Source organism: Maylandia zebra, linkage group LG19 (assembly GCF_041146795.1).
Source record: "Maylandia zebra isolate NMK-2024a linkage group LG19, Mzebra_GT3a, whole genome shotgun sequence".
NCBI lineage: Eukaryota > Metazoa > Chordata > Actinopteri > Cichliformes > Cichlidae > Maylandia > Maylandia zebra.
Genome location: NC_135185.1, coordinates 18,304,575 through 18,327,030, shown reverse-complemented (window position 1 = coordinate 18,327,030; position 22,456 = coordinate 18,304,575). Strand labels below are relative to the sequence as shown.

General features: G+C 37.9%; 3 protein-coding genes across 3 annotated transcripts; 2 read left to right on the top strand and 1 right to left on the bottom strand.

The window, feature by feature from the left end:
• Positions 1 to 1,156: 1,156 nt before the first annotated feature.
• Positions 1,157 to 6,602, top strand: si:ch211-10a23.2 (Galectin-related protein A-like). Its single transcript, XM_004539967.2, has 4 exons — positions 1,157 to 1,282; positions 1,643 to 1,728; positions 2,943 to 3,123; positions 5,681 to 6,602. Exons 1-4 carry the CDS (start codon positions 1,256 to 1,258, stop codon positions 5,822 to 5,824), a joined length of 438 nt encoding a protein of 145 aa, XP_004540024.1. The 5' UTR covers positions 1,157 to 1,255; the 3' UTR covers positions 5,825 to 6,602.
• A 2,006-nt stretch (positions 6,603 to 8,608) lies between these two features.
• plek2 (pleckstrin 2) lies at positions 8,609 to 11,890 on the bottom strand. Its single transcript, XM_004539966.5, has 9 exons — positions 11,786 to 11,890; positions 11,539 to 11,703; positions 10,808 to 10,992; positions 10,624 to 10,715; positions 10,316 to 10,503; positions 10,066 to 10,167; positions 9,682 to 9,765; positions 9,379 to 9,457; positions 8,609 to 9,001 (listed from the first exon to the last, which is right to left on the bottom strand). The coding sequence occupies exons 1-9, from the start codon at positions 11,837 to 11,839 to the stop codon at positions 8,874 to 8,876; spliced, it is 1,077 nt and encodes a 358-aa protein (XP_004540023.2). The 5' UTR covers positions 11,840 to 11,890; the 3' UTR covers positions 8,609 to 8,873.
• A 1,981-nt stretch (positions 11,891 to 13,871) lies between these two features.
• Positions 13,872 to 22,456, top strand: LOC101479088 (uncharacterized). Its single transcript, XM_004539964.2, has 2 exons — positions 13,872 to 13,945; positions 19,529 to 22,456. The coding sequence occupies exons 1-2, from the start codon at positions 13,936 to 13,938 to the stop codon at positions 20,998 to 21,000; spliced, it is 1,482 nt and encodes a 493-aa protein (XP_004540021.2). The 5' UTR covers positions 13,872 to 13,935; the 3' UTR covers positions 21,001 to 22,456.

The window sequence follows — 22,456 nt, the reverse complement described above, 5'->3', positions numbered from 1 at the left end:
CCTACTCCGGTTGGGCAAAGGTTGGTTCGAAGAGGGCGTTACGGATTGTTTTGGGTTTTTTTTTAAATTGATGCCTTAAAATGCAGTCGGAAATACTGGCACTTAAAAAAAGGCTACTTAAAAAAGGGCGGGGGTTGTCATAGGGGAGGTATTTGACTTGGAATAATATTTCTAAACCAATCATGTTCTCAGCATTTAAGCTTTTTTTTTTTTTGTAATAATATGATGCTGCGATTTGGGCTACAAAACACTGCAGTCAAGAAAAAGCCTCAGTGACTGGAAAAACTTTGTGATTATTTCTTCTTTCAGTTAATCCCTTTAGGGGTCACCACAGCAGCTCATCTGCCTTCATCTCACTCTTATTCACAGCATCCTCCTTTGTCACACCAACCCCCTCCATGTCCTCCCACCCAAAATCCATGATTTTTTTTCTCCATTTCTATTAATTAGCCTTCTAACGTTCAAATTTCACAATCAGGATGGTATGATTATTATTCTAAATGAAGTGCTTGATTATTGTATCCAATATAAATTTACTTATCAAAAAGACACAGCAGAGATGATGACAGAAACTTCCTCACACCCTGGACAAAACCTGTTTCAGTGCCTTCTCTCTGGTATCAACCACTGCAAATCAAAACATCTGCACAGGTTCTTCCCACAGACCGTCACTCTGATTGAAATTCACATAGTGTCTGTATCTAAACATCATACCTGCTGCTCATGTATATACTGTATATATAGTAACAGGCTATATGCTGTGATTGTCACTTTTGTCTGTTGTTTAGTCTGCTACTGACACTGAGAGGAAAGAAATAACCGGAGTCCAACTACATGTATGTGTACACATACTTGCTCAATAAAGCAGATTCTGATTCTAAGGTCTGTGGTAAACCATGGCCAGTAAACACATCGGCCTGAGGTTGATCAAGCTGAATACTTTGTCATTAAAAATGTTGATAGGGACCTCAGACATCAAAGAGGAAGAAAATTTGTGAGATAACAGTCAACAGATACAAGAAAAGCTGACTGACCTTTAACCAGATTCCTTCATTATTAAAAAGAATGAATGTATGAGTGTGCATTCGGCCGCCCCATCCCTTACTCTCTGTCTGCCTCTCCCACTATCATCACTGGGAGCCAGTCTCTATGACAACGTAGTGCAGGCGGGGTTTGCCAGCTGGAGGCAGAGTCAGTCCGTCCTCAGTGTGTATCGCCGCTCCAAACCTCCACACTGCATCACGCCCTGAGTGGAATGGAAGAAAAGGACAATAAAGAAAATGTACGTAGCTTTCGTTTTGCTTTCGGTTTTTTCCCCCGTTCTTTTAAGCAGCTCGTGCATTGTGACATATCTGCATGCAACAGTATTATTTGAATTAGGGCACGCGGTAGATATACAAATATAGTTTGTGCAGCTGAGTCACTGACTGTTTAAATCCGGGATCAATAAAGCTATTGTTCCGGCCGGTGCAACAGACTGCAACTGACCGCAGATTAAGACATCAGCACGGAGCAGGGATTAGGAGACAGCTTTTATACACATGTATCCTCAGAATAATAAACTCAAGGAGACTCAGGAGAAAAAAGAGCTGTCTTTTGTATCGCTATAGGCCTCATCTGGCTCATCTCTATTGTTTCACAGGGGGAGTATATCGGAGAGATAAAAGGTGGGCTGCGGCCTTCAATGAAACTGGTTGTGATGGGAATTGTTGACAAAAAAGCCAAGAGGTTAGTGCACACCTGTTTTCATTTTAAGCGTCTAAATGTAGGGGGGAGTGATTACATTACTATTAAGCTACTGTTGCGCACATTTCAGAATTACCAATGAAATTTTAGAGGGAAAGATGCTCATTTAAAGCAGCTGATGTCTGCAAGTGCTTATGCCAGTCAGCTAGTTCCTGTTTTGGGAATGTCTTGGCAGTGCCAATGCATTTCCTAATTAGGGTTAGTCTGTGAAATGTGCGTGGGAGAGGAGCAAATCCCATGAAATCTAAAGAGTCACTGGAATTTCTTTTGGTTGACAACATCGGCTAGCTATTTTTCCTTAGTAATTTAATAGCCTGAGTGCAATAAGAATTAAAATAAATAGGACAGATTTTACAGTAAGATTAAGCACAAAATAAACTGTGACAGACTTTTTTAAATAAGATTTTTTTTTAAAGTTATTTTTGGTCGAAGTATCTTTAAAGAGCTTGAGGCCAAATGCTGTTAAGTTACATCTTTGTTGTCCATTTAAGGCTATAGATTTTCTAAGCTTCCCTTGTGGATTTATCCAAACAAAGTGCTAATACACTGCGTCCTGATAATAAATACTTCATCATCATCATCATAAAAAAAAATACTGATGCCACACACACACTTACTTTATTATGCTGGTTCCGAGAGAGTATGGAAATAGATTTAAAATGCTGAAGGCAAAATTTAAATTGTCACTGACGCAAAGTTTTGTTGTTTTTTCCACACGAAAAAACTGATTTGACTCAAATCTATAATTTAGAAAACATACAGTCTCCTGCAGGGATTAACTAGCATGCCTTTTGCCTGTTTTCTAGATAGTCACTATGTTCTGAAATGGTCTAACACTGATCAATACACTATGTAATTCAGGAGTGGGGACTTATTTTTCCCAATGGATCACATGAAATTGTGACTAGCTAATACTATTTTTTCTGTTTATGAGCTAGTGGTGCCAGTCTCTGCAACAATCTCAGTTTCTTATGTGGCCCCTTGGGAAAATGAATTGCCCACTCCAGATGTAATTTGCTATTCCGTTATCTCCTTCTTACCTTGTTGACTAATACAACTACTTGTAACAGAGACCAGAGGATGTCACTGTTCTGCTGATGACTGAACTACTTCCTTTAGAAGAAAAGATGACAGAAAATCTGTCACTCCTATCTTTAAACATTGTCTTTGTTTATGTCTGATTTGGCTTTCTGCAGCATTGAGGTGACTCTTTCCACTAAGCCACAGGAAGAGGAAACCGAGGGTGATGTGGGTCTACAGTTAAAAGTCAACTTTAGAGATAAGGCCGTCCAAAGAAATGCGCGCTTGGAAGGAAAATGGGGCTCTTCTGAAAATACCCTCTCCTTCTTTCCCTTTGCACCTGGAGAATCCTTCAAGGTAAAGGTCAAAGAAAAGATTGTTGGGACAAAATTAAGGAAGGTGCTGGACAAGCACAATATTATTGATAACTTTCAATCTGATTTTAGAAAGTTAAACTCAATGGAAACAGCTTTCCTGAAAGTCTTTTGATGGCTACAGATGAAGTGATTGCTCAGTCGTTGTTTTGCTGGACTTTAGCTCAATTGCCATTGAAACAACTGATACTAATTCATCAGTTAAGCCACATGGTGGGGAACTCCAGCCCTGTCTTGGAGTGGCTCACATCACTTTGGGTCACAGCTGGAAATTTTGGTCTGATGTGGCTGCATTTTCATATGGCGTTCCACAAGGATCCTGTTTAAGTCCCTTGTTATTTTCAATTTTTATTAGTTCTTTTAACCCCATTTTTTTCATCATCTGTATGAAGATGACATTCAACTGTACCTCTCTTTTAAAGCTTGGATAAGCTATCCATTTTAACTGACCGACCTAATGCTATGAATAGTTTGATGGCAAGTAATCTTTAGCGAGTTAGCACAGGAAAGAGACAGAGTGTCTAATTCTTGCTTTGGAGAGCGTTTTCCCCAAATTAGAGAATGTCTGGGTTCTATCCACTGCAAAGCTAATCCACAAAATCTTGGGTTCATTTTTGAAAAATTGCTAAACTCAGGACCGTTGGCTAAAAATGTGAACTGGAAAATCTTGTTCATGAGCTCACCTCCTCCCACTTGGATTATTGTAATGCTCTATTTTCTTGTGTGTCTAAAGCATCTATTAATCACCTCCAATCTGTCCAAGATGCTGCCGCTCACACTCATAGATTCTCTAATATTTCCCTATTCCTAAGGTGTCTACAATGACTTCCGATTAGGTTTAGATATCAGTTTAAAATCTTGATTCTTACTATTATGACTTTACAAAGTGAGACCCCCCACTCACATCAATCTACTCCATCCATATTCTCCAAACTGGAGACCCACAGATGAGGTCTTCCCGTCATCTGAAAACTAAGGGAGATTGTGCATTCCAAACCTTAGCACCAAAACTGTGGAAAAGCCTATCTTTCTCTGCCCCCGCTACCTTGTGGCACCTTTTTTTATAAAAAAAAAAAAAGAAAAAAGAAAAAGAAAAGAAAAGCTGAAAATACATCCATTCAGACAAGCAGAGTAATGTTTCTTTGTTTTGTATTGTTTCACTTGATTCAGGTGTCTTTATTTGACCTTGTTTTTGATACCCTTATAAAGTACTCCGTGGCAGCTTCTTGTCTTAAAAACTGCTATATAAATTAACTTTACTTACTAGGTACCTTTATAATCTCTGGATTAAGATTTCAAGAGTACAATAAGCTTCAACGCTACAATGTTAAATGTTGTCTAAGTTTAGTCTGTAAAACAGCATCCATGTATTTCATACTGCTGCACCCAAAGGTGAGAGTGAAACATGGTTCATATGTTTACACAGTTTTATCTTTCTTTTTTTTTAACTTGTTGCCATAACAACACTGAATCTTGTAGTAGTGTGTATGATCTGGCAGTTACTTTTACCTTCATTTTGCATAGTCAGCATTTAAAGCTGTATTATAGCTGTTTGTTTTGCTGCCTCAGTAACAAGTTACTGTTTGCCACTGTTTCCCCAGCATGAGAGAGTGCAAGAGGGGATATGACTGATAGAAAGAAATGCCAGTTATGCTTCTGCTCTGAATTTTCTGCATCATAAAACATTTACAAAAGATGTTTGTGCAAGACTTTGAGTCATAATGCATGGTTGTAAAAATGAATGGGAACTGGACGCTAAAGCCAAAAATGGCAACTGTTCACTTGAATAATAATAATAAAAAAATTTTCTAGCTTCCAGGTTTGCTCATGTTGGTGACTTATAAAAAAATACTCCGTGGGCCACAGGGCATTTTTCCATTGCGATATTGGATATAGGCTGAATAGGATGGATATTTTTAGAATAATTGGATTGTGGATGGCCTCTAATCTGGTCATGGAGAGGTGTTATATATTTGTAAAAAGCTATATATCTGTAAAAGCTTAAAAACCAAACACGTTAGCAGTTGAAGGTATTGTAACAACAGTTTTCCACACAGTGTCTAATGGGATTCCCCCCTGTAATATAATGAATGGCAGCTGGAAAAAAATGTCTACAACTGATCCAGCTTCCTAATCCATCAGTGGTTGTTACATCCAGGGGTCTTCCTCAGTCCTGCCTTTGCTTACTGTTTCTTGGCACATTACTGCTACCAGCTGTCAGTACAAAAAGAAGTAACCATCATGTGGCTGCATGCTTGTGCATACAAGATGTACAAGGCAAAATAGGCCCTACTAACAAAAAGAATTCTCTGCCTTGCAGATAAAGGCTGATAGCGCTAGTGAGTTTAAGTTATAATAAATAGATTTAAATGTATTAATCATCTTAGAGTCATATTAGCAGATGTCATTTTCTGTGAATGGTATTTTTCTTATTATCTTCTCTGATGCAGCATTAGTTTGTGGTTCAGGCTCTAGCAGTTTGTTTTTTCACATAAACCTACATGTAAAAACTAACTTTGACTGAATCTATATTTTCTTAGATGGAGATCGTTTGTGAACACCAGCAGTTTCGTATTTTGGTGGATGGGCAGCCTCTGTGCGGCTTCACTCACCGCCTCTCCCAGCTCGCCTCCCTCACAGCCTTAAGAGTTTTTGGCGATCTACAGCTTACCAAGGTGGCCTAACTCCAGCGCCTCATACGCAGACACCTAACATGAGGATGCCCTGGGACAGTATACTATACAATAAATAAGATTAGAATAGACTACTACTTTCTGAGTGCATAAATTTCCCCATGAGGGGAATGTTGTGTTTCCAATTTCAGACAAAGTTACACCTGCCTCGTAATCACATGTTAAGACAAAGTGCCTTCACTAAGATTACCTGTTTGGAGACTTGAAGCTCTTGACTGAATGTACCAGTCATCGATCTCTCAAGTCAAATGAGGAATGTGATTTTAACTAAAGTGAATTAAGTTATAAAAAATGCGATCTGAGCTCTACTATTTTTCCTGAACGTACATTTGTACAAACATGATGTGTTACATCAAAAATGAAGTTTTTGTGATCTAAAAAAAAGAGATTTCAGGCATTTTGTCTTTGATTTCTCTGGGGTTAACCTTTGAAAGCACTTATGTTTACGAGCGCCCACATCAAGGTGAATGTTTCTGAAACTGAATACCTAACAAAGATTGTCATTCTGTGCCAACGAAGTACTGTAACAGGAATAATAATGTAAAACAAAAAAAGTTACCCTCCATTACTGCATGCTAGTGTGACAGTGTGCTTGTGTCTTGATCAAACACAATGGTGGATGGATGTGAGTCTGTCAAACCTTCAGTTTTTTACCAACTTTGGCTTTGAAATCACCCGACAGTTTGTGTGCTTCATTTACAACTAGCACTTTTTATGTGAATGTCTCATAATGACTTTAATTCATTGCAATAAATCAAATTTGTTGTTATGTTTTTGATGTCTGGATTTTTTCCAAAACACATCATCATCTATACAGCTTCATATTCCTGTAGAAACTGCATCATGATTGCTGTGAAAACAAGCATTAAAACACCGCCACCTCAGCTTGAGTCATTCAAATAAAGGCTCGAGTCAGCTTGCTGAGTGGGAGTGTCTGTCTATGATTCCTGGGAGTGTCTCATGCATGCACCTCTTGAGGCTTTTCTAGTCTGTACTTGTATTAAACTTCCCCTTGATATCATACCCTTTACTTAAGAAAAAGCACCATTGAAAAACAGGCTCACTATTTAGGGATTGCCAGATTAGATTTATGACTTTTTAAGAAAATTTGGCACAACATAGAATGTAATTTAACGCCAATTACACGCTCATGTGGGCCTTCGCATGAAGCTATAGCTAAAACCAGTTATAATGATGTCCTCTATAACTGTTTCCGAGCAGTATGTTACTATTAAGTTGTGCACCTGGACAAACTGTAAGAATAAAGGACAGTGTTTCCAATGAAAAGGACTGATTAGTCACCTTTTTGATAAAATACACACCTTTGATACAATAAACCTCCACTACACCGGCAGTAACTGTGATTCATACAGGTCTTATGGTGCTGATAGAAAATGATTAAACAGGCTCTGTAAGCACCATGCACTTGCACGTGCTTTTAGTTTCTTGTATGTATATAACTCTCTCCAACAGTATGTGCTTTTTATATGTAGTTTATTTTATTTCATTAAACACTGTTTAATAATGTCTAAAGAATTTCTTGAAGGCATCAAAGTCCAAACTTCTTGTTCGGGCAAAAATATGTTTGTTTTTGACTGATATGTTATCATGTGATGCATGAATAGGTTGTTTTTCATTGTTACATCAGGTCTTTTGAAGCTATTCCAGGTGGAGTAAGCGTAATGATCTATTACACAGGTAGTTTAATCCAGTGATTCACAAAGTGTGGGGGTTAGGCCTTATTTACTTTAGTCACAAAGTAAAGCCGAGGCAAACTTGAAACTGTTCAAGCAGTTTGTTTTCCTCTTAAGGCCTTGGCTGTTATTCAAATTAAATAATCTGAGATGTTTGTGACAGCAAAATGTCTCTCAAAGACCTCTATCAACCTCAAAGTCGATCATGGCTTTCACTTTTGCAACTGATTAAATGTCAAAATGTTCAAAACCACTAATTTTTTTAATTTTAACTTTTATTTATATGTTTTTAAGAAATAATCTTCACTTGAAAACCAGTCAAATGTAAAAGGACAAAATACAACCCCAGTTTTTTTTAAAAAAAAGTAGTGGCACTGTGTAAAATGTAAATAATAAACAAATGTAAAAATGAGCAAATCTCATAAACCCATTTTATTCACAATAGAACGGAGAAAACAAATCGAGTCGAATCAAATCAAAATGTACCAACTCAATAAAAATGTTGGCTTATTTTCAATTTCATTGCAGGAACAAGTCTCAAAAAACTTTGGACAAGGCCATGTTTACATCCGTGTAGTATCCCTTCTTCAGTTAACAACACTTCGTAAATGTCTGGTAACTGAGGAGACCAGTTGTTGTTTTCCAGTTTTTCCTCAGTCATTTTAAATGAGCTTTGGCAAGGAAAAGACGACGGGATTTCTGGATCATGTTTACATACGGTTTCTTCTTTACTTGATTTTTGCTGATTAGTTGCCGCTTCTTTTTAGTACCACTTACTTTTCCAGCCTTTTGTCGCTCCTGTCCAAACTTTTTTGAGACACAAATGCTGCCATTTAACACAAAATAAGCTAATATTTGTCATGAAATTGTAGAATGCCTCAGTTTCAACATCTGATATGGTTTCATTTATTGTGAATAAAATGCGGTTTATTAGAAACACAATGCAAAATATTGCATTCTGATTTTATTTATGTGGCAGAAAATGGAACTGAGAAAAAAAGTAAAGGAAATGTACAGTAAAATTTTTTGTAAATGTACTTTTCACTACTATGTTGTATAAAATTCAGCAAGAGACACAATGTTCATATGCTTATGTTTAATCATTTGCATTTTATTAACACGTAAAAAAAGGTTTAACTTAAACTGTTTACAAGATACACTGCTACAACTTTCAAAACATTCATATCCATTCGTATACTCACAAAGAAAACAATCAAACCAAAAATTGTATTATAGGCACAAATGTACAGAAATGTTATGGAACCAGTAGCTCTGACACTGCTACACATTCTCTGAATATTTAACTTGAATCGTCTTCACCTGCTGAAACATGTTTTTAACATGAATCAGCACTGTGATCTCATTGCATCTAACCAGTCCATTTTCTCCTGGTGAGTTGGCGCCTGGATGAAGTAATGTGTGTCTGTCTGAGTTATAATTTTAAACAAGTTGCCTTGAACGTTGCCTTTAACACCTGCATGGGAAGAGAAAATAAGGTTGGTGAAGTGCATCTGCATGGAAATATCAAACCTGATTTGGATGGAGAGACTGGCAAATAAAACAGACAAAAGCTTAAAATGCTTTTTTATTTCGCTGAGCTTTTTGATCTTAAATAATATAAAAGATAAGATAAATTTTATTAGGAGAACAGGTCTGTAATTGGATTACACAGAAACTTAGCATTGATACACAGGAGGAGTAGGAGCATGTTAGCACACTCACCTTTTTAGTCTTCATCTCAAAAAATGACAAAAACTTAAACAGTCTTATTTAAACTGCATTTCTGATAGTTGTTGGTCCTATTTTGTAATTGTTTGACAAAATGAAACTAGATATTAGAGGGTAACTCACCTGAGGGAACGCCGTTATCCTCTAAAGATGACACAAGGCACCCTCGCAGTGAGAAACCACCAACAGGGCTGATGTCATCCTGCCAAATGACATAAGACAGGAAGTAGATCAGACTGAGTCACTCATGTAGAAGAATTATTGCTAATTATGAGTAGTTACATAGTTTCCAACACATGAAAACACAACAGTTTGGGCAGTTCGGTTTCTCTTATCAAACATATTAGAATTTTATGTCTTTCATTGTTTAGCTGATTTTAATTTTCTAACAGGTATTTTTCTCATTAGCATTGACTTTGCATTCACCTTGGTTGGATCATAATAGTGAAGGAAAGCAGGTTCTGATCGCAAAACAAACAGTCTCACTTTCCAGTTCTTTCTTCTGTGTCCCTGCGTTTAAAGATGAATAAAGTTTGACTAATTCATTCAAACACAGTGCAAACAAATGACCACCTTTAAGTCAAAGTACATGCACATGGTGCAATGCTAATTTTTGAGCTGCTACGACAGTGTTAATAATATTAGTGAATGGTTGATATATTTAGTTTCTTCAGCCTATTCTGTGCCCTCTTTCTTAGGAATTATTAAAAGGTCCAGTCACCCAGCGGTGTTTTCACAACCTGACAACTCAAAGTTCATAAATATTATTATTTATAGCATCTTAACACATCTTCAATACAGTAGTTTTACCTGTTTAAGCAGATATCCTCTTTTTATCACCTTCCCACTTAGCTCCACTGCAGACAACGATGTCTCTGCTTTCACACTGCCTCTCTTCTTTAAGCTGTCAGACTGTAATAAATCACAAAATATATTCTAAACCAAGAAAACGCCAAGTTTTCATTTACTCTCTCAGATCAATGTGATTAATTAATTAACACTAAAAAGCCACACTCAGTGTTTAGAGCCTGCTAGTTTGCCATTATCCAGTGCTACATACAAAGCTGTACAGAGCAGTGGAGTCATCCATGAATTGCGCGCTGAGGCCGGCAGTGCGAAGTGCCTCCACACTCTTCTGACCAACAGTTCGCAGGAAACCCTCCTCCAACAGGGCCGAGGCCAGCGTCACAGCCTCCACACGGGTAAGAACCAGCTGCATGAACACCAGCCAGTCCACCACCGCTGAACCTGTGGGAGGATCACACATGATAGCACATCCATAGTATAAGATCAAAAGAGCTTTGCAATTAGTATGAGGCTGAAAAACATTGCAGAAGGTCAAAGGTGTGCCTTGTTTCAAATGCTCACCTGAGAAGCAGTTACTATAAGTGCTGCCCTGCTCCACAAGGTTGCTCAGCTTGATGCCACTGTGCACGTCATACATTGAGTCCAACACCTTGCTTTTTGAAAGAAGACAAAACAAGATTGAGACATTTGGAACAAAATATACTAAATAAATTCAATCAGGAGACAGTGAAAACTTGTTTTTTACCTCAAGCTAATGTTGTTCAACTGGGATTCAGCCGGGTCTGGCTTGTCTGTCTTGGACTTGCCATTAGTTGTTTGCAGATTGTTGACTGCAGCATTGATATCAGCTGCCCACTCATCTCTCGCCTCCCTGGAACAAGCCTCCAAATAGTGATCCACCCCATGCTTTGTCTGGAGCTTCATCACCAACTATTACAACAACAAAAAGAGACAGATGTTTGCTTTAATTGGTGCCAAAAAAGAAACGAAAACAAACTGTTCTCAGCAGAGGATGGAAATCAAGTCCAGGCAAAAAAGAAACCTGGGGCAATAAATTATCTCTCTGAGTAGGGTATAAGCCTCACCTGGAGAAACACACCTTCAAAGTGGCTTCTAGCTATAAGGAAATGAACAAAGGACTGACTAGAAAATTAAAGAAACAGTACTGGGAACTATGATTTAAAAAGTACAATATTATATGAATGAACATTAAACTCTATCTGCACTTAAAGCAGACTTAAATTTACTAGTTAACTCCTATGTTTTTAATAATTCTTATGGCAATTTTATTATTACGTTAAAGTTTGGAACTTTATTTGATCAATCCACACACATATTATGTCAGAGAACATATTTTTTCAATCTTTAAATGAAATGTTCCCTTAAAATCAATTTTTATTTTATCTATTTTGTAATCTTTTGAATTTTTTGCAACTCTCTCATTTTATTTGCAGAACGCAGTTTACAGTAACCTACCGGCCGATTTTCATACTCCAGGAAAGGACATGTAATCACACAGTCCTTCAGCAGGATTTTCCCTCGCTGGCATGAGTCCCTTTTACTTCCTTCATATTTGTAATACAACAACTTGTCTGGGGTCAGCACAAACCAGCGTGCCTTCCAGTTTTGTACAACATGACCCTGTGAAGAGATCCAAAGTTGGAGTTAAAGTTATTAATCATGTCTTATGTGCCAGAGAGCAACTCAATGAAATCTGTCTTACCCTTTTCACCAGAAATCCTTCTCGAAGAATATTGACTTGCTTGTCTGTATCCATGCTCCTCAGTGGGATCTCAACAACTGAGCTTGCCTGTACATGTAAGCTCAGGCTTTTAATGCAGACGGTAAATGTGTCACCCGGTCTACACCCACATTCACACCCACACACTGAGCTTGCTAAACAGTGTGAATAATCATATATTCTGCAATTTCTACGCATTACCACATGAGGGTACTCTGACTCACTTAGAAACTGAGAGACAATGTTTTCTAATGGTATCCACAGATTTAGTTTTCCATCAGTTATAGTATGTGAAAAATTCAGATTTAAGACATGTGACTGTAGGGAACATCCTCCTAACAGACCAGAAAATTTTATCCTATTATGATTTTAAAAACACCAGCTGGTGGTCCACCACAGCCCTTAGGAGCAGCTGTGCCCGATAGGAATAGAGTTTCATTCAAGTCTCCTACAGATGTTTATTACTGCACAGAGCACATCTGCCCAGTTAATGAGACTCCAAGAAACAAGCATTTTACTCAGACCCCTGCTTTCACAACCATCTGTGGCACTGTCTGCTTCATTTTCCTTTCCTGATTCCTGGTTGTAACAAAACTGATAACCTTTGTGGCGCTTTGGAATACATACATTAAAATGATAATATAGTTTGTGTTTATTTATTTAGACTTAGATGTATTATGGCTGTTGTAGTTCTCTAATGAATCAAAATGCTATATATACACACAATATAATAGGCATGAAATTCCAGAAAATTACTTTTCAAAAATGATTTATTTAATATTGTATTAATAAGTGAACAAAGGGCCCTTTTCACATTAAACTGGTGAAGATGTTTTAGGAAAGATTTAAGCTAAATATAGACCTGGGGTTTTTTTCATTGTGACTACTCAAGCTTGTTCTACACAAGTGGGGACTTTATGAACAGAAAATTTGGTTTTGAATTGTATTTGTTGTAATTTTGCATTTTGTATTAGATGCATTGATGTGCAATATTAAACATTTAGTTGAACTTCTGATCATTCTTTGAAAATGTTTTGTTATATTTTACTATTGAACTCAAGCAGTATGAAACCTGTAAAATGCAAATATTTATAACACTTACAGTATTTTAAAGGAATCAAAAGTTAAATAATCGCCATCCATTCACACCAATGGCCAATTTAGAATGGCCAATTAACCTGACCCCATGCCTTTGGACTGAGGGAGGAAGCCAGGGTACCTGGAGAGAAGATGCAAACTCCACACAGAAAGACCCTGGCGTAGTGGAATTGAGCTCAAACTTCTTCTTGCGAGCCAACAGTGCTAACTACCATGCCACCATGTCACCACATAAACTAAAAGGACTAATAGAAAACTGCCCTAGATCTCTTGTGGCTTGGATAAAGCTTTTTGTAACCCTTTCAGCTGCTCACTTTAGGGTTCATCATCATCTGCCTTCATCTTTTCCTATCCCTGCCATTCACCTCTGTCACGTTGACTCTCTGCATCTCGTCCTTCACCCCAATGAATCTTCTCTGTGCTTTTCCTTCTGCCTGGCAGCAACATAGTCAACATCTTTGTCCCATGTATTCACTACCCACTAACCATCTCAGCGTTGACTCGCTAACTTTGTTACCAAAATGCTCAACCTGAGCTGTCCCACTGATGATCTCGTGTCTAACCTTGTCCATTTCGTTTGTCCAATTTTCACATCTTCAACGCTACCTCCCTTCTTTTTGTCAGTGCAGCCATCTCCACCCACTCTGTCACGCTTTAACTATGTTCTGTACCTCTCTTATGCACTGTCTGTTGCTTTTGAAAGTTAGATCCGAGGTTTTAAGTCAACTTTCACTACCTTGTATCTTCCTAATATTTATTACAACGTTTTTGTAAAACTAATAAAAAACACCCAACGTAAATTACGTAATCTACTGTCTTTCTTGCTTAAATTGGTCAATAGAAGAAAACTTCAGATACCAGAAATCATGATCCTTGCCTACAGATTTTGCACATTCGTATCACATCCATAGTGCGTGTCCAGGGCTTTTATTATGAAAGGTAGGGGCAGGAAACATGTTCTCTTATCGACGGACCGTCATGTTTCCGGTATAGATGCAGGCTCTAGCCTCCAGATGTGTTGTTGACGCTGTGTGATGGCTCCAGGTGAGTCTTTTAAAGATGTTGAAATAGCTGACTACTAATTACCTAGTTGGTGCGTGTGTTGTTAATAAAAATCACAGCATACGCTTCGTAATAATTACGTCGGGCAGCATTGACCGGTTGTGCTATGCTAATATATAATCAGCTACACGAAATTGGCTGCAAAGGGAGGCGACTTTAGCAGAGATGCAGCTCGGAGAAGCACAACTTTGGTTGAAGCATAATTATTTTATTGTGAAAAAGATCAGGTTTCTACCTAGAACAAATTGAAAAAAACAACAAGGACGAATCCAAAGTTTAAGATAAGTGTGCATAGCATTTGGAATGACTTTCATATTTATCATAATGCTGATGAGTATTTTCAAATTTGGCTCTAACCCCAAAAACTCTAGTGCAGAAAGTGTTGCAGGGTTTTATATACAAAACTTGAAATTTCCCTCCAGTATAATTCTTGGAATTCACCATGAATCATTAATGGCTTTGCCACATTGCAGTAAGAATGGACAATGATGATTGCATTATTATTATTATTATTATTATTATTATTGTTAAATTACATTCATGGTGGTCGACCAATTTCGATTGGAAAGTGTTTGGCTTATTGTCTCAGACTTTTTGCAATTCCTCCCAGAGAGATTAATGAAGGTCTGCCCATGAATTGCCATCTAATCTGTAACCACAGAAACATTAGCAACATGTTGCAATCAGTTTGAGTCACTCTACAGTGAAGAGTACGACTCTGTGTGTGGAGGAATTTTATGAATTTCTGTGTCAGATCTATGATATCTAGCTTTACTCTGAATACAGATAGTTATCGTTAATTTCTGTGTATATAGACTGCTACAGATTTGCAATTTATGCTTATTTATCACAGCTAATTTTCATATTTTCACAAACAGACTGACCTCATTCGATAGTAAACTGAGTCCATCAAACTGTCTTTTTTATCAGGGCTGCAGTTATTGATTGTTTGAGTGATCAAGCAGATTATTGCATCAAATAAATGTGACATATTTAAATCAAAACAAGAAAACATTTTCTTAATTGCAAAAGTAAATAACTTATAATATCAGTTATAGTTATGTCAGTATATCAGAAATTTTAAAAACGTAAGACATACATACAGCCTAAATTAACTAATAAATTAAAGTAGTTTTTACTCTGTCTTGTTGGAAGGCTTTCTTATATTATTAGGGGGGGGAAACTTATAATATATGTTTTTCTGTTTAGATGTGCTAATAAATGAGCCTGTATGTGTCTGTAAACCTTTAAAGGGTAATGTAGTGGCTGCAGTAAAGAAAAGTGAGCATATTAACTTTCTCAGAACTGAGGTTTTCCCTGTGCAACGTTCTGATGGTGTACATGTTAATAATTAATATTAATAATAACTTAGAGTCCAGCATCACAGCCCCAGGTCAGTAGCTCACAGTTTTACTGCAGCAGAGATGTCCTATTTTGAAATAAAAATATGCTTTAATCAATATAATTTATTGATATTTTATTTTTATATTTTATATGTTCATATCATATCATATTATATTATATTTTGTTGGGCTGTCTTGGTTGACACGCCTCTACAATGTTGCGGTGCTATGGTCCTCAGCTGGAAAAAGGGTGGAGTGCCCACTCCGGGTCAGGGATGAGTTCTTGCCCCAAGTGGAAGCGTGACTGGAGAAGGGTGCGGGAGAACAACAGACGGATTGGTGCTGCGGCTGCAGTGATTCGGATGCTGTACTGGTCTGTTGTGGTGAAGAGAGAGTTGAGCGTGAAAGCGAAGCTCTCAATTTACCGGTTGATCTACGTCCCTACCCTCACCTATGGTCATGAGCTGCGGGTAGTGACCGAAAGAACGAGATCGCGGATAAAAGCGGCAGAAAAGGGCTTCCTCTGAAGGGTGGCTGGCCTCTCCCTTAGAGATAGGGTGATAAGTTCGGCCATTCGGGAGGGGCTCAGAGTCGCCAGTTTGGCATGTGACAAGGGAACGCCTTGGTGTTCCCCCGGATGAGCTGGAGGAGGTGGCTGGGAAGAGGGAGGTCTGGGCTTCTCTGCGTGGGCTGCTGTCCCCGTTACCCAGCCCCAGATAAGCGGAAGAAGATGGATGGATATTTTATATTAATCTTAATCTGCAAAATAATGTTATGAAAGCCTTAAAATAAATATGTTAGCAGAACGTGATGCCCCCACTTTAAACTCACCCCTGCTTGCTTCAGGTGTCACTGCGATAGAAAGTTAAATAAATCCTCTTTTTAAAAACACAACAATTTGCAAACTTTTTATTTACACTTCTGCAGCATTACTGTTGATTTCTGTCATGTAAAACAAACAGCAGCTGTTGTAGTTTGTTGAACAGGTGGTTTAAATTAAGGTTGCAAATTACAGCATCAAGTCCACCTGAGCTCAGAGTCTCGTTAAAGGCTCCTCTCTTTGCACTGCACCACATCGTTGTAGACGGTCTCTGGCTCCACGTTAAACTATGACAGGTTACTACTGCTATTGTGTTATACACACACACACACCTCGGTTTCTATAGCAGGTTGATATTTAGTTGTAAATGTGGGTGAAATACTTACATGGTGACAGCTGTGCGATGCAGAGTCGTGGATTTTAAAAAAAAGCATCGAAGCAAAGAATTTCCATTGAGGATTTTTTTGCAGTTTTTGAATGAGTCGAATGGTTACAGACTCGCATTTCATCGGCACTTTGCACCAAAGTCTCTGTGAACACAGCACCTGATTGTGAGTGGTCGTGGACCTGAAGCAACCATTTCAAAGACAACAAGATCACAAGTTCACTGCACACGCCACAATAATTTTGGTGTCTCCAACCTCTGCTTTCCCTAATCTGACTGTAGTGTAACCAAGCTACAGTCAGTGTTCATGAAAGTTTAACTGTGTCCACTAGAATGTTTATTAACTTCTTTAGCTCAGAACAGTATCTTCAACAGAAATCTGCATTGTTTGCTGTTAGTTCAGGTTACTTTTTGATCATTTAGCAAGAAGAAGAAGAGTGCATATATCGCTGAGTAAATTAAACATCAGGTACATCATAACATTTTATTTCATATTGGCTAGGGGTGAATTTTTATTTCTAGAGATCAATTCCAGCTGTATTTGTGCACTTTTCTTTAGTTGAGATGAAAATACAATTTTTTGAAATTAAATTGTTTAGTGATTTTGAACTAACAGGGCTCTAGACTAACTTTTTGCCATGGGCGTACCGGTACGCCTAACTTTAAAAAGTTAGGCGTACCGGCACAAAAGTTAGGCGCACACAAATTTTATAATAATTTATATAATATAATGTGTTTCAAAGCATTCAAAGATTGATGACACCGTGTCAGAGCACTGGCTATGAATTTCAGAAGGATCAGGCCTTAACTTAACAGAAAAGTTAGCAATAGTTCTTTTCCTATTACAGCTACATCCACTTTTGTCGTGCCTAGGCTGCTCACTAGGGCTGGGTATCATCACTGATTTCTATAATCCATTCGATTCCGGTTTTCAAAGTCCCGATTCGATTCAACTTAGCCTCAGACAGTCAGAAATATTATAATTCTGATCATTTATCAGTACTGACTTCATCAGAATTGTGAACATCACAGCAGATGTTTACGTCTTTTTGTGGAATCCGTGTACCTGCTCTCATTTGCTGTTTGGTTGTTGTTGAAATGGTTTTGTGAGCTTTAACCCTTTAAGACCTATCATAGAACCAAGTCCGCCAGAGCTTATATTATATTTTTACATGCTGTGGAGCCATTTTTGGGAGCATTTCAAGTTGCTATACATCAATACAACCATTATAGCCCAAACTTTAATAATATGTCTGCATTAGGTGCATAATATTTAATTACATAAATTGCAAAAAAGTGCAATAAACTACAAAAAAATTGAAAATCGTTTTTGTTTTTTTAACATATATTTCTAGTTAGAGAAATTTAAGAGGCTCATCCCTCAAAACTGTAAATACAAAAAAGTTGCACAAACTAGTTTCCCACCACAGGAAATTTCTTTTGAGTGTCTTCATAGTTTTATTTTTGAAATACACCAATTTTTATATACTGCAGGAAAAACGAAAATAAATATTATAGTGCAAATTTGCAAAATAACAGTATATGCATCAAAATAAACTATTTCCAGCAGTGCAATATGAGTCCTAAGCATCCCAGAAACGACACAGAAAGGCATAAAGTCAAACATAACTTTTTAAAACACAAGTATAGGCTCATAAGGCCCCGATCGTAAAAAAAACTACATTTCCGCAAAATGACGTCACTTCCGGTTTTGGGCAGGTCATGTGATAGTTCGCGCTGATGGACATAGGAAGTGTTACAAACAGCTGATCGGATCGGCGAAGCGTGTTTCTGGAATATCATGTTTTTGTTGCTGCAAGTGATTTTTATGCAGTTTTTGCAAAGCTTTATGTGGAAGGAAACTGTGACCTAGGACAAGCTGATGGCATAAGATGTAAGTACAACTCCTCCGGTTTCATATGCAAAAAAAATTATTGCGCTAGCTTACGTGGTTGCAGTGCTACCGGGATTTAAAAATGGAGTGTGCCCGCTCCGATCGGCTGTAAAGGGTTAATCTTAGAATCTGACGTTTCTGGCAAAACACAGTTATATTTAAAAGTCGATTCAGGATTTAATGAATTGATATCGCTTTATTCAAGCTACTCACCTCCCACTTCCACCTACACTTTCAACTGGACCACGGCCAATCAGAGAGGTCCCGCCCCTTACTAGCTCTGATTGGTTTAGTCCACAATAGGGGCAAAATGTGTGTCTGTTGTTGACCACAGGGAAGGTTGCAGTTTGTTTTTTTTGTTTTTTTTTGCTACCCGAACATTTGGTCGCACAGGTGCAACCAAATATTTTTTTTTAGTCGCACCACTGAAAAATTTGGTCGCATTTGCGACCAAATTGGTCGCACTCTAGAGCCCTGACTAAGGAAATATATAAAAAGGCAGCCAGTACGGCCCAAATATTTTCTACTGTGGGTGAGAGTGTAGGCCAAAGGGAGCTAGATGGCATCAAATGAAAGGCAACAACTATGTTGTGTTCATTCTTAGGCTACCAAACAGCAAGTTAATTTTTAGCAATAATACTACTAATATTTTAGTTTGAATATTAGGGTAATCATATTATTAAGAAAGCTTCTGGCACCTCACAGAATTAACTGTAACACTTAATTTCCTCCTTCAGTCCAACACTAAATCCACCTTAATCCACCATGTAAGTGAGCAGGATTACTATTGCATAAAAACTCCATCAGTAGAGTAAAATTAACCTGTGTCACAACATTTATAAGGCCTGTGCTAATCTTATAATTCACTGGTGGAAAACCTTAAGTGGTCAAGTTGCCTTCAAATCATAGTTACTTAGGAAACATTGTTACGTTATTGGTGGATTTCATTTTGGCATTTTAATAGTTTTTGCTTTATTGGTTTCTACAAGCAGTTTTATTTAATTTGATCAAATTAAACAGTACTGTGTGTTTGCAGTAGTCATTGAACTCCATAACATAAGGTAATAATACCAGCATGATTACAAAGTTGCCATTGTTCATTATGAGTGTGTGTGTGTTTCAGTGTTTCCTGCAGATGTCCAGCAGCTGTTGGTGATAAAAGAAGAGATTCCCTATGAATGCAGCCCTAATCTGGACCATCATGACTCAGAGCTTCTTCACATAAAGGAGGAACAGGAGGAACTCTGGAAAAGTCAAGAGGGAGAACAGCTCAGTGGGCTGGAGGACAATATCTCTGGGTTCCCATTCACTGCTGTTCATGTGAAGAGTGAAGATGATGATGAGAAACCTCAGTTCTCAACGCTTCATCAAAGCCAAACTGAAAACAGCAGAGAGACAGAGCCTCCAGCTAGCAGCTCAGCTGAACAGATAAAAACAGAAATCAATGAAGAAGACAGTGGACCACCAGAATCAGAACCACATGCAAACTGTCATTTACAATCTAATACTGATGGAGAGACTTCAGAGTCTTCTAAGACGGAAGTCAGTGAGGACGATGATTGGCAGGAACCTTTGTCAGATTTTGGACCAGAAACTGATGACAACGACAGCGGGTTAAACAACAGCAGAGGGTCAAGTGTAAATAAGGATGTGGGATTTAAGATTGCAAAACAGTCTTTAGGTTGCTCTGAGTGTGGTAAACAGTTTGTCTGCAAGCAGTCTCTTCGGAAGCATGTGACATGTCACTCAGAAAAAAGGTCTTCCAACAGTTTGGTTAATGAGAAACATTGTAGAGTGGATCAAAACTGTGATTCTCATATGACCGTCCACACAGGAGAGAAATCAGTTAGCTGTGACGATTGTGGTAAAAGATTTAATCAAATGAGAGATCTTAAAATACACACACGGGTCCACACAGGAGAAAGACCATTTGATTGCAGTGAGTGTGGCAAAAGATTTAGATATCAAGGAAGTTTGTATGTACACATGAGACTCCATGGTGGAGAGAAACCATTTTCTTGTAATAAATGCGGTAAAAGGTTTAACCTCAAGACAAATCTTAACAGACACTTAAGATCCCACACTGAAGAGAAACCGTTTAGCTGTCACATTTGTGGACAAAGATTTAACTATAAAAGAAATCTTAACATGCACATAAGAGTGCACACAGGAGAGAAACCTTTTAGTTGTGACGATTGTGGACAAAAATTTAACCAAAACAGAGATCTTAGGAGACACATGAGAGTTCACACAGAAGAGAAACCGTATGTCTGTGGCGATTGTGGTAAAAAATTTAGTTATCAGTGTAATCTGAAGAGACACATGGCACTTCACAAAGGAGAGAAACATTTTACTTGTGGGGTTTGTGGTAACAGCTTTAACAGAGAGGGGAATTTAAAGATACACATGAGAGTCCACACAGGAGAGAAACCATTTGGCTGTGACACTTGTGGTAAAAGGTTTAACCAAAAGATACATCTTGAGACGCACATCAGAGTTCACACAGGTGAGAAACCTTTTGACTGTGAGTTTTGTGGCAAAAGATTTAGACACCAGTGTAATCTAAAGATACACATGAAAGGTCACACAGAATAGTTTAGTAATAGATACAAATTGAATTTCAGCTGTTCCTTTATTCGCTAGGGGTTGCCACAGTTTTTACACATACCCTTGCTTACGCAGTTGTTCCACATTTTATTCATGTTACAGTTTTACTTCAAAATGTATTACATTTATTTTTCACCTCAAAATTCTACAAACAATAATTTAAAATCAAAAAGCAAAATATAAAATGTACAAAAATACTCACACCCTGTGCCGTGACAATCAAAAGGAAGCTCAGGCAGCTGAGAGATTATGGCAAAAAGGCTTTAGTCAGGGAGGTGACCAAGACCCCAATGGTCACTCTGAGAGAGCTCTAGTATCATTCTGTAGAGAGAGAAGAACCTTCCAGAAGGACAACCATTTCTGCAGTACTCCACCAATCAGGCCTTTATGGTATAGTGACCAGTCAGAAGCCACTCCTTAGTAAAAAGCAAGTGACTGTCCACCTGGAATTTGTTAAAAGGGACCTGAAGAACTCTCAGACCATGAGAAACAAAATTCTCCGGTCTGATGGAACAAAGATTGAACTCTTTAGCCTGAAGGTCATGTGTGGAGGAAACCAGCCACCAATCATCAACTGGCCCATACCATCCCTACATTAAAGCTGCTAGTGGGGGCAACATCATGATGTGGGGATGTTTTCAGCGGCAGGAACTGAAACTAGTCACGGTCAAGAGAAATATGAATGCAGCGGTGTTTAGAGATACCTTGAAATGAGGTGAAGATTGATCTTCCAACTGGACAGCAATCCAAAAAGACTTGAGGCTCTAATTGTTGCCAGAAGTGCTTCAAGGTATTGAAGAAAAAAATGTACATAAGTATTCACAGCCTATGTTTTTCATTTTTTATTTGCAAGAATTTTGAGCAAACATTTTTCACCTTGTCATTATGCGGCAGTGTTTGTCGAGTTAAGAGGTGAAAATGAATTTGTAACATAACAACAAGGAGCAAGAAAACCACTGTGAATGCTTTTCAGGTGCTCTGTGTGTCTCTTCCCAGGATCAAATCTGAAAACCACTACACTATGGAGACATTCATAAATTATATAGAGTAATATATATATGAAGCCATTTGGTTCTGTAGCATATTTTGAGAAACTCCTTCAACATTTTTAACCTTATGTTTTTATGAGTGTGTGACACCAGATTATTAAAGCAACTTCAGATGATAAAGTTCTCTCCAATCTGTATAGGATTGAGGGTCTAGAGGGTATCAATACTTTTTGTAACAGCCTTTTATCTTAATGGAATGATTTCAAGTATCTTTCAGTCATAATTTGTAGGTATTTTGTTGTTTGTAGCGCATAAATAACTCATATGTTGTTCATATGTATATACAGCATGTCACTATTTTGTACATTTATGAGACATTTTGCTTGAATTGGGTTGTATTCATTTTACATGAAGTAAAGTTAAATGCTGATAATAAAAGGAGAGATGTGGTAGTA